Source organism: Panthera tigris, chromosome B3, assembly GCF_018350195.1.
Source record: "Panthera tigris isolate Pti1 chromosome B3, P.tigris_Pti1_mat1.1, whole genome shotgun sequence".
Lineage (NCBI taxonomy): Eukaryota > Metazoa > Chordata > Mammalia > Carnivora > Felidae > Panthera > Panthera tigris.
The window spans coordinates 112,963,942-112,978,494 of record NC_056665.1 but is presented as its reverse complement, the minus strand read 5'-3'; the positions used below and the strand labels follow the sequence as shown (position 1 = coordinate 112,978,494).

At 39.2% G+C, this 14,553-nt stretch overlaps 1 protein-coding gene across 1 annotated transcript in view; it reads left to right on the top strand.

The window, feature by feature from the left end:
• VTI1B (vesicle transport through interaction with t-SNAREs 1B) overlaps positions 1-14,553 on the top strand; it is a 31,126-nt gene that overhangs the window by 13,742 nt on the left and 2,831 nt on the right. Inside the window, exons 2-4 of the mRNA XM_007095163.2 lie at positions 8,562-8,620; positions 11,052-11,243; positions 14,015-14,188. Coding sequence (XP_007095225.1) covers positions 8,562-8,620; positions 11,052-11,243; positions 14,015-14,188 — 425 coding nt within the window. The remainder of the gene's footprint in view (positions 1-8,561; positions 8,621-11,051; positions 11,244-14,014; positions 14,189-14,553) is intronic.

Genomic DNA, 14,553 nt, shown 5'->3' with positions numbered 1-14,553 from the left:
TGCTGGCTTGTATTTAGGAGTCACAGTGAATGAAAAATAATATAACTTTAAAAGACCATGTCCCCATACACATGCTGCAACATGAATGAACTTTGAGGACCTTATGGTAAGTGAAATAAGCTGGGCACAAAAGGACAAATATTTTATGATTCCTTTTGTAGGAGATACCTAGCCTAGTCAAATTCATAGATACAGAAGCAAAATGGTGGTTACCAGAGTCTGGGGGGAATAGGAGGTGGAGAATTAGTGTTCATTGGGTATGAGTTTCAGTTTGGGGTAGTGGAAAGGTTCTGGAGATGGGGTAGTGGTGATGATTGCACAACAACGTGAATGTACTTACTGCCCCTTAGCTGTATACTTATAAAAGGTCAAGGGGTGACTGGGTGGTCCAGTTGGTTAAGTGTCCAACTCTTGATTTTGGCTCAGGTCATGATCTCACAGTTTGCTGCCAGTGCAAAGCCTGCTTGGGATTCTCCCTCTCCTGCTGTCTGCCCCTCCCTGGCTTGTGTGCACATGCTGTCTCTCTCTAAATATTAAGCTAAAAAAAATTTTTTTTAAAAAAGGTCAAAATGATAACTTTTATGTAAATTTTACCAAAATTGAAAAAAAAAAAAAAAAGACTGTATCCCCAGATTGTGAAGATAATTTCAAAAGATGAGCTCAAAAAAAACAATGTAAGCAGTGGTAACTTTGTGGAATAGGTAGATTATGTGTAGATTTTCAGGGAGAACATTCATTTGGACACATTTTCAGAAATTAAGCTGCTCATAAGTAGGGATAATTTTTGCTTGTTACATATGAAGAGATAAGCTACCTACTTGTTTTATAGCTAAGGAAGGAGGTCTGGTCCCAAAGAGATGAAGAATTATTACCCATATTAGATGTTGAGTCAACTCCAAGGAAAGGACCAGAATCTAACTCCTTTTCTTACCAGTGGTTCCCTCTTTCACAAATGTTTTACCAGGTGATATTATGCCGGTCCAAGTACCACTTTTACTGTTACTTAATCATTTTTATATCAACTTATTTCTTATAACATACATTTAATACATAGTTATTTTAAAAGGAAATTTTATATTACCATTTAAATAATCTATTTATTTATTTAATGTTTACTTGTTTTTGAGAGAGAAAGAGAGACACAAAATCCAGGCTCCACTCTCTGAGCTGTCAGCACAGAGCCCAACATGGGGCTTGAATTCACAAGCCGTGAGATCATGACCTGAGCCGAAGTTGGATACTAAATTGACTGAGCCACCCAGGTGCCTCAAAAATCTTTTTTTTTTTAGTTTGAAGTATTTGATTGTTTACGTAAATTTCAATTCTCCAGCTATTAATACTTACCTTAATTTTTTTTAAATTTATTTTTATATTGACTTTTTTTTAGGTATAATTAACATACGGTGTTACATTAGTTTCAAGTGTACAATATAATGATTCAACAGTTTAATACATTATTTAGTGCTCATCAAGAGAAGCGTACTTCTTAATCCCCTTTATCTATTTCACCCATCCTCACATCCATTTCTCCTCTGGCAGCCATCAGTTTGTTTTCTGTATTTAAGAATCTGTTTTTTTTCAGGGCACCTGACTGGCTCAGTTGGTTAAGTGTCTGACTCTTGATTTCAGCTCAGGTCATGAACTTACAGTTGGTGGGATCAAGCCCCACATCAGGCTCTGCGCTGACAGCACAGAGAGGCAGAGAGCCCTCTGCCCTCTCTGCCTTGTGTGCACGCATACATACTCTCTCCCAAACTAAATAAACGTTTAGAAAAAAAGAATCTTTTTTTGTTTCTTTTTAATTTTGTTCATTTGTTTTGTTTCTTAAATTGCAAAAAATGAGTGAAATTGTGTGGTATTTGTCTTTTGTTTTCTGACTTATTTCACTTAACATTATACCCTCTAGATCTATCCATCTTGTTGCAAATGGTAAGATCTCATTTTTTTTTATGGAAGAATAATAATATTCCATTTTATTTTTTTATTTAAAAAAATTTTTTTGAATACTTATTTTTGAGAGAGAGGGACAGAGCATGAGTGAGGGAGGGGCAGAGAGAGAGGGAGACACAGAATCTGAAGCAGGCTCCAGGCTCCGAGCTGTCAGCGCAGAGCCTGACGTGGGTCTCGAACTCATGAGCCGTGAGATCATGACCTGAGCCCAAGTCAGATGCTCAATCGCCTGAGCCACCCAGGGCCCCAATAATATTCCATTTTATACACACCACACACACACGCATGTGCGCACACACACACACCCTCCACATCTTCTTAATGCATTTATCTGTGGATGGACACTTGGGTTGCTTCCATATCTTAGTTTTCATAAATAATGCTGCAGTAAACATAGAGGTGCATATATCTTTTCAAATTAGTGTTTTTGTTTCCTTTGGGTAAATACCCCATAGTGGAATTACTGGATCATATCATATGGTGATTCTATTTTTAATTTTTTGAGGAACCTCCATAGTGTTTTCCTTGGTGTAGCTGCACCAGTTTACATTCCCAACAACAGTTCATGAGTGTTCTTTTTACTCCACATCCTCACCAACGCATGTTATTTCTTGTGTTTTTTTATTTTAGCCATTCTGACAGTGTAAGGTGATCTCTCATTGTGGTTTTGCTTTGCATTTCCCTGCTGGTCAGTGATGTTGACAATCTTTTCATGTGTCTGTTGGGCATTTGTATGTCTTCTTTGGAAAAATGATTGTTCAGGTCCTCTGCCCATTTTTAATTGGATTATTTGGGTTTTTTGGTGTTTAGTTTGGATATTATCCCCTTATTGGATATACTATATCCAAACATCTTTTCCCATTTAGTAGGTTGCCTTTTTGTTTTGTTGATGGTTTACTTCGCTGTGCAAAGCTTTTTATTTTGGTGTAGTCCCAGTAATTTCATTTTGTTTTTGTTTCCCTTGCCTGGAGAAGCATATCTAGAAAAGTATTTATGTGGCTAATGTAAAAGAAATTACTGCTTATGTTTTCTTCTAGGAGTTTTACAGTTCCAAGTTTCACATTTAGGTCTTTAATCCATTATTTTTGTGTATGGTGTAAGGAAATGGTCAGTGTCATTCTTTTACATATAGCTGTCCAATTTGTCCAGCACCATTTGTTGAAGAGACTTTTTCCCATTATTTATTCTTGCCTCCTTTGTCTTAGATGAATTGATCAGATAAGTGTGGGTTTATTTCTGTGTTCTCTGTTCTGTTCCATTGATCTATGTGTCTGTTTTTGTGCCAGTATCATACTATTTGATTACAACAGCTTTGTAGTATGTCTTGAAATCTGGGATTGTGATACCACTAGCTTTGTTCTTTTTCAAGATTGCTTTGACTATTCAGGGTCTTTAGTGGTTCCATACAGATTTTAATATCATTTGTTCAAGTTCTATGATAAATGCTGTTGGTGTTTTGATAGGAATTGCATTGAATATATTTTCGTTTATTTGCATCATAATTCAATTTGTTTTTATTAGTGTTTTATAGTTTCAGAATACAGGTCCTAATCTCATTGGTTAAGTTTAGTCCTACGTGATTTGTTATTTTTGGTGTGATTGTGAATGGGATTGTTTTCTTAATTTCTCTTTCTGCTACTTCATCATTCGTGTATAGAAATGCAACAGATTTCTGTATATTAATTTTGAAATTTTTTACAAATATTTTTATTTATTTTTGAGACAGAGACAGAGCATGAGCAGGGGAGGGGCAGAGAGAGAGGGAGACACAGAATCCAAAGCAGGCTCCAGGCTCCGAGCTGTCAGCACAGAGCCCAAAGCGGGGCTCGAACCCACGGACTGCGAGATCACGACCTGAGCTGAAGTCAGGCGCTTAACCGGCTGAGCCACCCAGGTGCCCCACTGTATATTAATTTTGTAAGTTATGACTTTACTGAATTCACTTATTCTGGTAGTTTTTTGGTGGGGTCTTTAGGGTTTTCTGTATATAGAATCATGTCATCTGAGGGGCACCTGGGTGGCTCAGTTGGTTGAGCATCCGACTCTTGGTTTTGGCTCTGGTCATGATCCCAGGGTTATGGGACCAAGCCCCGTGTCAGGCTCCATGCTCAGTGTGTAGCCTGTTTAAGATTCTCTCTCTCTATTCCTCTGCTTCTCTCCTCTGCTCGTGTGCACAGTTTCTCTAAAAGAAGAAGAGGGGCGCCTGGGTGGCTTGGTCAGTTGAGCGTCCGACTTCGGCTCAGGTCATGATCTCACGGTCCGTGAGTTCAAGCCCCGCATCGGGCTCTGTGCTGACAGCTCAGAGCCTGGAGCCTGTTTCAGATTCTGTGTCTCCCTCTCTCTCTGCCCCTCCCCCGTTCATGCTCTCTCTCTGTCTCAAAAATAAATAGATGTTTAAAAAAATAAATAAATAAATAAAATAAAATAAAATAAAATAAAAGAAGAAGAAAAAGAAAATAGGGGTGCCTGGGTGGCTCAGTGGGTTAAGCATCCTACTCTTGTTTTTGGCTCGGGTCATGATCTCACAGTTCTTGGGAACAAGCCCTGCTTTGGGCTCTGCACTGACAGCACGGAGACTGCTTGGGATTCTTTCTTTCCCTTTTTCTCTCCGCCCCTCCCACATGCACGCACACTCTTTCTTTCACTCTCAAAAATAAAACATTAAAAGAAATTGTGAGAGTGGGCATCTTTGTCTTGTTCCCAATCTTAGAGGAAAAGCTCTCAATTTTTCACCATTGAGTATGACGTTAGCTGTGGGTTTTTTGCATATGGCCTTTATTATGTTGAGGTATGTTCTCTCTAAACCTTTGTTGAAAGTGTTTATCATGAATGGATGTTGTACTTAGTCAAATGCTTTTTCTGCATCTACCAAGTTGATCATATGGTTTTTATTCTTTCTCTTATTGATGTGATGTATCACGATTCATTTCCAAATATTGAATCATCCTTGTATCCCTGGAATAAACCCTCTTGATTGTGGTGAATGACTTTTTTAATGTATTGTTGATTTGGGTTGCTAGTATTTTGTTGAGTATTTTTATATCTATGTTAAAATATGTTAACATAATATCTATGTTCTATCTAGATACTGGCCTATAGTTCTCTTTTTTTGTCGTGTCTTTATCTGGTTTTGATATCAGGTTAATGCTGGCCTCATAGAATGGATTTTGGAAGCTTTCCTTCCTTTTCTATTTTTTTGAATAGTTTGAGAAGAATAGGTATTAACTGTTCTTTAAATGTTAGGTAGAATTCACCTGGGAAGCTATCTGATCTTGGACTTTGTTGAGAGTTTATTGATTACAGATTCAGTTTCTTTTCTGGTAATCAGTCTGTTCAAATTTTCTATGTCTTCCTGTTTCAGTTTTGGTAATTTATACGTTTCTCAGACTTTATCCACTTATTCTAGGTTTTCCAGTTTGTTGGCATATAGTTTTTTTTTTATTTTTTTTTACCTTTATTTATTTTTGATAGAGACAGAGCACCAGTGGGGAGGGGCAGAGAGAGGAGACACAGAATCTGAAGCAGGCTCCAGGCTCCGAGCTGTCAGCACAGAGCCCAATGCAGGGCTCGAACCCACAAACCATGAGATCATGACCTGAGCCGAAGTCGGATGCTTAACTGACTGAGCCACCCAGGCTCCCCTTTTTTTATTTTTGAGAAAGAGAGAGAGCATGCACACATGTGCATACGAGCAGGGGAGGGGCAGAGAGAGAGGAAAAGAGAGAATCCCAAGCAGGGTCCAAGCTCAGAAGTGAACCTGATGCAGGGCTTGATCCCACAACTGTGTGATCATGACCTGAGCCAAAATCAAGAGTCAGATGCTCAACCGACTGAGCTACCCAGGTGCCCCAGCATGTAGTTTCTCGTAATATTCTCATAATTGTATTTCTGTGGTGTTGTTATATCTCCTCTCTCATTTGTGATTTTATTTATTTGAGTACTCTTTTTTTCTCTTGATAAGTCTGGCTAGAGGTTTATCAGTTTTATTGATTTTTTTTCAAAGAATGAGCTCCTAGTTTCATTGATCAGTTCTTTTTGTTTTTGTTTCTTTATCATTTATTTCTGCTCTAATCTTTATTATTTCCTTTAGGTTTTGTTTGTTCTTTTTCTAGCTCCTTTAGGTGTAAGGCACTCTGTTGTTTTAGGGGTTTTGCTTTTATTTGCCTGTATTTAATTTATTTCTGTGCTAATCTTTATTATTTCCTTTCTTCTACTGGCTTTGGGCTTTGTTCTTTTCCTGGCTCCTTTAGGTGTAATGTTAGGTTATTTCTTTGAGAATTTTCTTGTTTGTTGAGATAGGTCTGTATTGCTGTAAACTTCCCTCTTTGAACAGCTTTTGCTGCATCCCAACAGTTTTAGACTATTGGGTTTCATTTGTTTCCATGTATTTTTTTTTTTTTAATCCCAGTGTAATTAACATACAGTGTTATATTAGTTTCAGGTGTACAGTATACTGATTCAGTAATTGTATACATTACTCAGTGCTCATCATGATGTGTACTCTTATAATCTCCTTCATCTATTTTACCTAATCCCCCTCCTGCCTCCCCTCTGGAAATCACCAGTTTGTTCTCTATATTTAGCATCTGTTTTTGTTTCTTTTTTTCTGTTTTGTTTGTTTCTTAAATTCCACATATGAGTGAAATCATATGGTATTTATCTTTCTCTAACTGACTTATTTCACTTAGCATTATACCGTCTAGATCCATCTATGTCATTGCAAAAGGCAAGATTTCATTCGTTGTTTTTTTTTTTTTTTTAAATGTTTAGAGAGAAGAGAGAGAGCACACATGTGAGTGGGAGAAGGGGAGGGGCAGAGAGAGAGAAGGAGACACAGAATCTGAAATAGGCTCCGGGCTCTGAGCTGTCAGCACATAGCCCAATGTGGTGCTTGAACCCACAAACCGCAAGATCATGACCTGAGCTGAAGTTAGACGCTTAACCAACTGAGCCACCCAGGCGCCCCTCATTCTTTTTTATGGCTGAGTAACATTTGTGTGTGTGTGTGTGTGTGTGTGTGTGTGTGTGTGTGTGTGTGTGTGTATGTCACATCATCTTATCCATTCATCTGTGGGTGGACACTTGGGTTGCTTCCATGTTTCTTGGCTAGTGTAAATAATGCTACAGTAAACATACAGGTGCATAGATCTGTTTGAATTAGTGCTTCTGTTTTCTTTGGGCAAATACCCAGTAGTGGATTTACTGGATTGTAGGAGAGTTCTATTTTTATCTTTTTGAGGAAACTCTGTATGATTTTCTACAGTGGCTGCACCAGTTTGCATTCCCACCAACAGTACATGAGGGTTCCTTTTTCTCTACATCCTTGCCAACACTTGTGGTGTCTCCAAGTATTTTTTTATATCCTCTTTGATTTCTTGGTTGATCCATTCATTGTTCAGTAGCATGTTATTTACCCTCTCTATATATTTATGTTCTTTCCAAATTTATTCTGTGGTTGATTTCTGGTTTTGTACCATTGTGGATGGAAAAGATGCATTATATAATTTTGGTCTTTTTGAAAAATTTATTGAGACTTGTTTTGTGGCCTAATAATAATATCCTGGAATATATTCCATGTATACCTGAAAAGAATGTGTAGTGCACTGGTTTTGTTTTTTTGAGAGGGGGTGCAAATGAGTGAAGGGCAGAGAGAGAGGGAGAGAGAGAGAAGCGGGGCTCACCCGAAGTGGGGCTCAAGTTCACCCAATGCAGGGTTCAAACGGTGAGATCATGACCTGAGCTGAAGTCAGATGCTTAACTGAGTGAGCCACCCAGGTGCCCTTATATTGCACTGTTTTGTGATGGAATGATAGATCTGTTAAGTGGAAAATCTTGGAGACCTATCTAAATGATCTGAAAAATACAGTCCAGGCAAAACAATGCTGTTTTAGTTAAATGTTACTGGTTGGAAGCTGAAGCCTATTCTATTTTTGTTAAAAGAGATTAGTAATTTTTAGGTATTAAAGACATACTAGCACTGAAATGACATAATGCAAAGGATTGAAAGAGAATTGCAAAGGGAATGATTTTCTCACTGTGTGAGTCCGTGGTATTTGCATCATTTTACATATCACCGCCAATGGATATGGCTGAGAAATATGTACCATACCATGCAGTCTCCCCAGCAAGCAGAATAAGTGAGTCTTGAATTTGTTTTGCAGAAAAGCAGTGGATGAGGGTTAATACAGAGAAATGTTTCACAGTGGAGGTGAACGTGGGAACAAGAATTTAGAACATCAGTGTTGTTAAACATTCTTGTTGATGGTGTGCCTGATCCCTCTTGGGAAAAATAGAATGACAGTAATTAACTTAGACCTATAGTGTTTCATAGAATAATCTTGACCTTTGGGGCCAGATAATTCAGGAGTGTCCCAAGCATGGATATTTTTGTTCCCTGGGCCCTAAATGCCATTCGTAATACCCACTTCCTTCACTCCCCCATCGTTGTGATAACAAGTTCCTGTACATGTCTAAATGCTTTTTAGAGGTGATTAAGTACTGTTACCCCATCAGGAGAGAGGGTTGGGGAGTTTATTGTAAGCAGAGAGAATGACCTCTACAAATATATGGAAGGCAGGACTGAACTCTTGAAACTTGTTTACCTTTTCCAGAAGAGAAGAAAAAACTGATCAGAGATTTTGATGAAAAGCAACAGGAAGCAAATGAAACGGTAAGAACAGGGAACAAGTCCTTATTTCTTCTACCTGGAGTTAGTCTTTTCCAGAATTATTACCCGACCACAGATTATTGATCTTGATTTGGATTGTATTGATCCTGTGTATTGATCTTGATTTGGATTATTTCTTACTAAGTGAGGCCAGTTGATGGGGTGAGTGATGAGAGGATTTGACAAACACAAATGGGTAAAGCTTACTCTCTTAAAATTAGTATTTGATATAATACATTCCTGATTTGAGTAGTAAGGGCATTCTCAAACCTTTACCTGGGTGGTCTTTTAATGTTTGTTTATTTTTGAGAGACAGACAGAGCACGAGTTGGGGAGGAGCAGAGAGAGAGGGAGACACAGATCCAAAACAGGCTCCAGGCTCTGAACTGTCAGCACAGAGACCAATGCGGAGCTCAAACTCATGAACCGCAAGATCGTTACCTGAGCTGAAGTCGGGTTCTTAACCGACTGAGCCACCCGGTTGCCCCTACCTGGGTGGTCTTTTAAAATGAAATTTTAAAAGCTGGCCATTAAGATGAGTTATTCTTCTTTGTTAAAATTATTATCACAAAAAATGTACCTCAGAAGTGGTTGTAGTTCCCTTCTGCTGTTTTAAAAGACAACATAGTGAATATGATTGATCTTGACAAACACATTGAAGACTGTTAAAGGAATCCCCTGATATTAGAGGGGGAGATTTCTGATTTTTAATATATAATATGTTCTCTTTAATTTCATTTACCTAACTTTATTAGATATTGCAACATCCCAGTTTTGATGGAACCTGTCTGTATATTGACGCTTCTCCCCTAAGTCCTCATAAAGAACCACTTGTCTGGTATATGGTCAGATCAAATGCAAGAACCAAGCAGTTGCCTTGAGTTTAGTTTTATTAATAAAAGCTGAAATAATAAAAATAAATTAAATGAGAGAAAGAGAAAGCAAACAAACAAGCATAGTGGCTGGATTTGGTTCCTTGGGCAGGGCATGCATGGACTGGACAGGTTTCCAATCAGGACCCAAAATGGGCTGGTCAAATGTCAGTCCAGGCTGCCGAGCAATTTAACAACTGCTTCTCTCTTAATCTATGGCTTTTCTTTAAAAACAAAACAAAACCTTATTTTTTAGAAGTAGTGTCCCTCTCTCTCCATATCCTTATCCTCTAGCTTCATCAAACCCTTTCAGGAATTTGGGGTTAAAATCCAGGTTCCAATAGCCAAAGTATGGAAAGAGCCCAAATGTCCACCGATGGATGAATGGATAAAGTCAGGCCACCAGATTGTGGAAACTGTGGAAACTATGTCCTTCACAATGGACATACTAGAAACTCTTCTTTTTTTTTTTTTATTTTTTTTTTTTTTATTTTTTATTTTTTTTAAATTTTTTTTTTCAACATTTATTTATTTTTGGGACAGAGAGAGACAGAGCATGAACGGGGGAGGGGCAGAGAGAGAGGGAGACACAGAATCGGAAACAGGCTCCAGGCTCTGAGCCATCAGCCCAGAGCCTGACGTGGGGCTCGAACTCACAGAGTGCGAGATCGTGACCTGGCTGAAGTCGGACGCCCAACCGACTGCGCCACCCAGGCGCCCCTAGAAACTCTTCTTAATACCTGTGTAAATCTGGGCATCTGCAGGATACCAGTTATAGAATCAATCTTCTTTTTTTGGTTAATATCTTTGTAGAATGTTAAACATCTTTCAGTTAATACCAATTTATTTGGTGCTTAGATACTTTTCTCTGAACTTAGCAAAATCAACCAATCCAACTTTGGCCATCCCAGGCAGATGAAAATAATTTATGGCTCTTGTGAACATGTCTGAGTGTTATATTTTACTTACCCAATAAAATGGAGATCTCATGTGGACCCCTGGTTATATAGGACATGGAGACAAACAATTGATTTTCCAAAAGAAGAGGAAGGAAGAAACCTCATGTCAGACCCCTATCATTTTTAGTACAGTAGATTTCAAAGTGTTTCATGAGAGTACTTGAACTATAACAGCTTAAGAATTTGGTATACTGGAAAGGCAATTTGAAGATTTTTGAATCCTGACTTCCCTTATTGTGTTATCTTGAGTACATTTCTTCAATTCTTACATATGAAATAGAAGTAGTATTTACTACCTTATTGAGGACAGGGAAGATTAAATGAGATAATACATATAAAAATGTTTAGTCAGATATAAAGTGCTTGTTAGTTTTTTTCACTCATTCATCACATATTTCTTGAATGCCTGTTCTATGCATGCTAGGCACTGTGCCAGGCACTCAGAGTAATGAGGTGAACAGATCACATGTGGTCCCTGCCCTCATGGAACATATGGTTGAATACTTATTTGCAGTTGTCTGTGGTTTGATTAGTCCATACTAGGCATGTGCCCAGATGAGAGAGAAAAGAACCAGGCTATCTACTCACTTTCTGCCTTCCCAGCTGGCAGAGATGGAAGAGGAACTACGTTATGCACCTCTGTCTTTCCGTAACCCTATGATGTCTAAGCTTCGAACCTACCGGAAGGACCTTGCTAAACTCCATCGGGAAGTGAGAAGCACACCTTTGACAGCCACACCTGGGGGCCGAGGAGACATGAAATATGGCACATACACTGTAGAGAATGAGCATATGGTAAGCCTTCGCTGTTTTTTGTTTTTTTTTTTTAATCTCCTTAAGTGCCTGTGGCACAAAAATTAACCATGTCATAGAGTACAGTTTATGTTATCAGTATTTATTGAACTCTTATTCTTCTCACCTTATCCTCTTTCCTGCATCCAGTTCCCCTCCCGCCTTGGGGTAACCACCTCTCCTGTATTTTTTTGTTGTTGTTAATTTTTTTTTTTTAACATTTATTCATTTTTGATAGTGAGAGAGACAGAGCATGAGCAGGGAGGGGCAGAGAGAGAGGGAGACACAGAATCCGAAGCAGGCTCCAGGCTCTGAGCTGTCAGCACAGGGCCCGACGCAGGGCTTGAACTCACAGACTGTGAGATCATGACCTGAGCTGAAGTCGGATGCTTAACCAACTGAGCCACCCGGGTGCCCCTCACCTCTCCTGTTATTTAATGCAGATCTTTCCCAACCATGCTTAGATTTCTTTGTATCTTTAATAAAACAGTGCTTGATATATAGTGGAGGAATACAAGAGTTCCCTATTCTTATTGTATCTGGACTTTGTATTCTGACCCATAAATCCAGTTTTTTCAGATATGCTCAAAAAATTCAGTTAGGTTTTTATCAGGATAGCCCACGCTTTCAGGAAGGGGCTCACAGCTTACTCAGTTGTAACAGAAAGTAAGCCAGACTGCCTCTCTAGACCCTAGTATTCTGATTTATCAAATTAGACTGACAGAATTGAAAATCTATATTCTGAAACTATCTAGAGAAGTTAAAGGAGTAAAAGTTTACAAAGACTAAATGTAATGTGTTGCATTTGGAATTATACTCCACTTTGCAAAGTAGAAATGGCCTGGCAGGTGGCCTGGCCAGGAGCATGGGAAAGAAATGGCGGGGCCTGTAAGTGCAGACTACATGTGTGTAGAAGAATCGTGTTTGATGATGCATCCTGACTATAGTTGAAGAGTTCAGACGATACTGGCCTGACATTTACTGGTGTCAAACTGGAGTATTTGAAAATGATATAAACTTTTCAAAATTCACTTGTAAAGGGAGACTGGGAAAAGGCAGATAGGTGAAGCTTGTTAAAGTGAAATGAGAGGTATAAAGTGACTTTGGTCATTTGTTACCAAAAATAAACCAACAAAAAAAGGAGGGGCGAGATAAAGCCAAATAATAATTTGCTTTAAAATTACTAGTTTCAGAGTCATAAAAACAATTTAGATATACATACCACCTTCATTGGAATTACTGTTCCAGACCTCGAGTTGATTTATGTGATCTTACTGTCTTTTCCTTCTCTTCAATCTAATCAGTTAAAAATACCCATCTTTCATTAAAAAAAAAAAAAAAAAGCCTTATTCCTTATTCCTGCTTCTTTTGAGCTGAATTAACTGGGATTTATTTCAGTGACATTCAGTGGTTCCATCATCCACTGGCCTGTATGCCACATATGAAAACTTCTCATCTAGAAACCCAGTATTTTGGCTGCCTGATGGTGGCATCAGTAATAGGCCCTGTGAACTGGCCCCTTTCTGAGTGGTGCATGTATAAGTGCTTTAATAGCTAAGAACTTAACTGTTCCTATTTGTCGGTGGTTAATTCTGGCTGACAATGGCTACTTCTGTCATCATGCCTTCAGTGCTTGGGATTATAGGTGGAGTAAAACTTTGGCAGAGATTTAGGAAATTAGGGCACTAGGGAAATTAGGGCAGCTTACTTGGCCCCAGATACCTCCTTCTCTGAGAGTAGTCACCAGTGTGGGCAACTTAAGAGTTTATGTTTTGTATGGCTGAGGTGAAATTCTTTTGGGGCTTACCAGGATTGTAACCAGTTAAATGTTTTCCAAAATGTAGTAGTGTCACAAATCATTTTGAAGTCTGAATGTACTAAAAATGAATAGCTTATTCATGGTGCATCCGTCCTCAGTACCAGTCAGGTGGGAATCTTCAGTGAATTAATCTATTTCTAAGGCTATGGAATTTAGTTGGTTTGTTGTCCTGTCAAAAGTTACAGGCTATACCCATATTCAGATAGCTCCTGCACCCCACATCTGGGCCACTGCCTCTCATAAATTGTTAGTCCAGAAAGTACATGAAATCATTGCAACCTCATCACAAACACAGGGGAAATGCTCTGTTTTTAACCTCCTTTTCTTGCATCACATAAGTATAAAACCAGTGGAGTGAAAGGTATGTCATCTTGTATTGGATTCCAGGTGCTTTCATCTGACCTTGAATATAATCTTAAAAGTAATGAGGGGCACCCGGGTCGCTCAAGTCAGTTGAGTGTCTGACTTTATTTAAAAAGATATTTTTTAATGTTTATTTTTTGAGAGAGAGGCAGACTGCAGGCAGGGAAGGGCAGAGAGAGAGGGAGAGACAGAATCGGAAGCAGGCTCCAAGCTTTGAGCTGTCAGCACAGAGCTTCACACGGGGCTTGAACCCATGAACCATGAGATCAGGACCTGAGCCGAAGTTGGAGACTTAACTGACTGAGCCACCCAGGCACCCCTAGTGTCCAACTCTTGATTTCGGCTCAGGTCATGATGTCATTGTTCCTGGGATCAAGCCAGCCCCACTTTGGGCTCTGCACTGACAGCATGGAGTTTGCTTGAGATTCTCTCCCCCACTCTCTCTCCGCCCCTCCCCCACACACTGTCTCTCAAAATAAGTAAACATTGCACACACTATATCCCTTCTTACATCAGAAGGGTCATAAGGAATGTGCTGGCAATGAATTTATGATGGGAGATGTTTAATATTTCCATTCCATTTTCTGGTCAGAATCGGCTACAGTCTCAAAGGGCATTGCTTCTGCAAGGCACTGACAGCCTGAACCGGGCCACCCAGAGTATTGAGCGTTCTCATCGGATTGCCACAGAGACTGACCAGATTGGCTCAGAAATCATAGAAGAGCTGGGTGAGCAACGTGATCAGTTGGAGCGTACTAAGAGTAGGGTAAGTCTGAGTGGATGGGGCAAAGTAGGTGGGCCCTTTATATCCTGATGCCTTACCACTGCCGGAAGTTATAGCAGTTCTGAATTCAGGGTCAGGACCTTTTAAGCACTTCAGCTTTTCTCAATTTTTAATTTTCTTGGTTGAGAAAGTTCTCTTGAAAGTTTTTTACCCCTCAGATGTAGAGGTCATTGGAGGGGCCAGGGCGGAGACAGAAGAAACCCAATTTCTGTATTTATGGAAGATTGTCAACTAAATCTAAGACTGTAGCCACTCCATCCTTTTATTAATTCCTGTATTACCAACCTGATATTTTTCTCATACATCTAGTAGGATATTATCCCGTTCTTATGAAAGCGTCATCTACT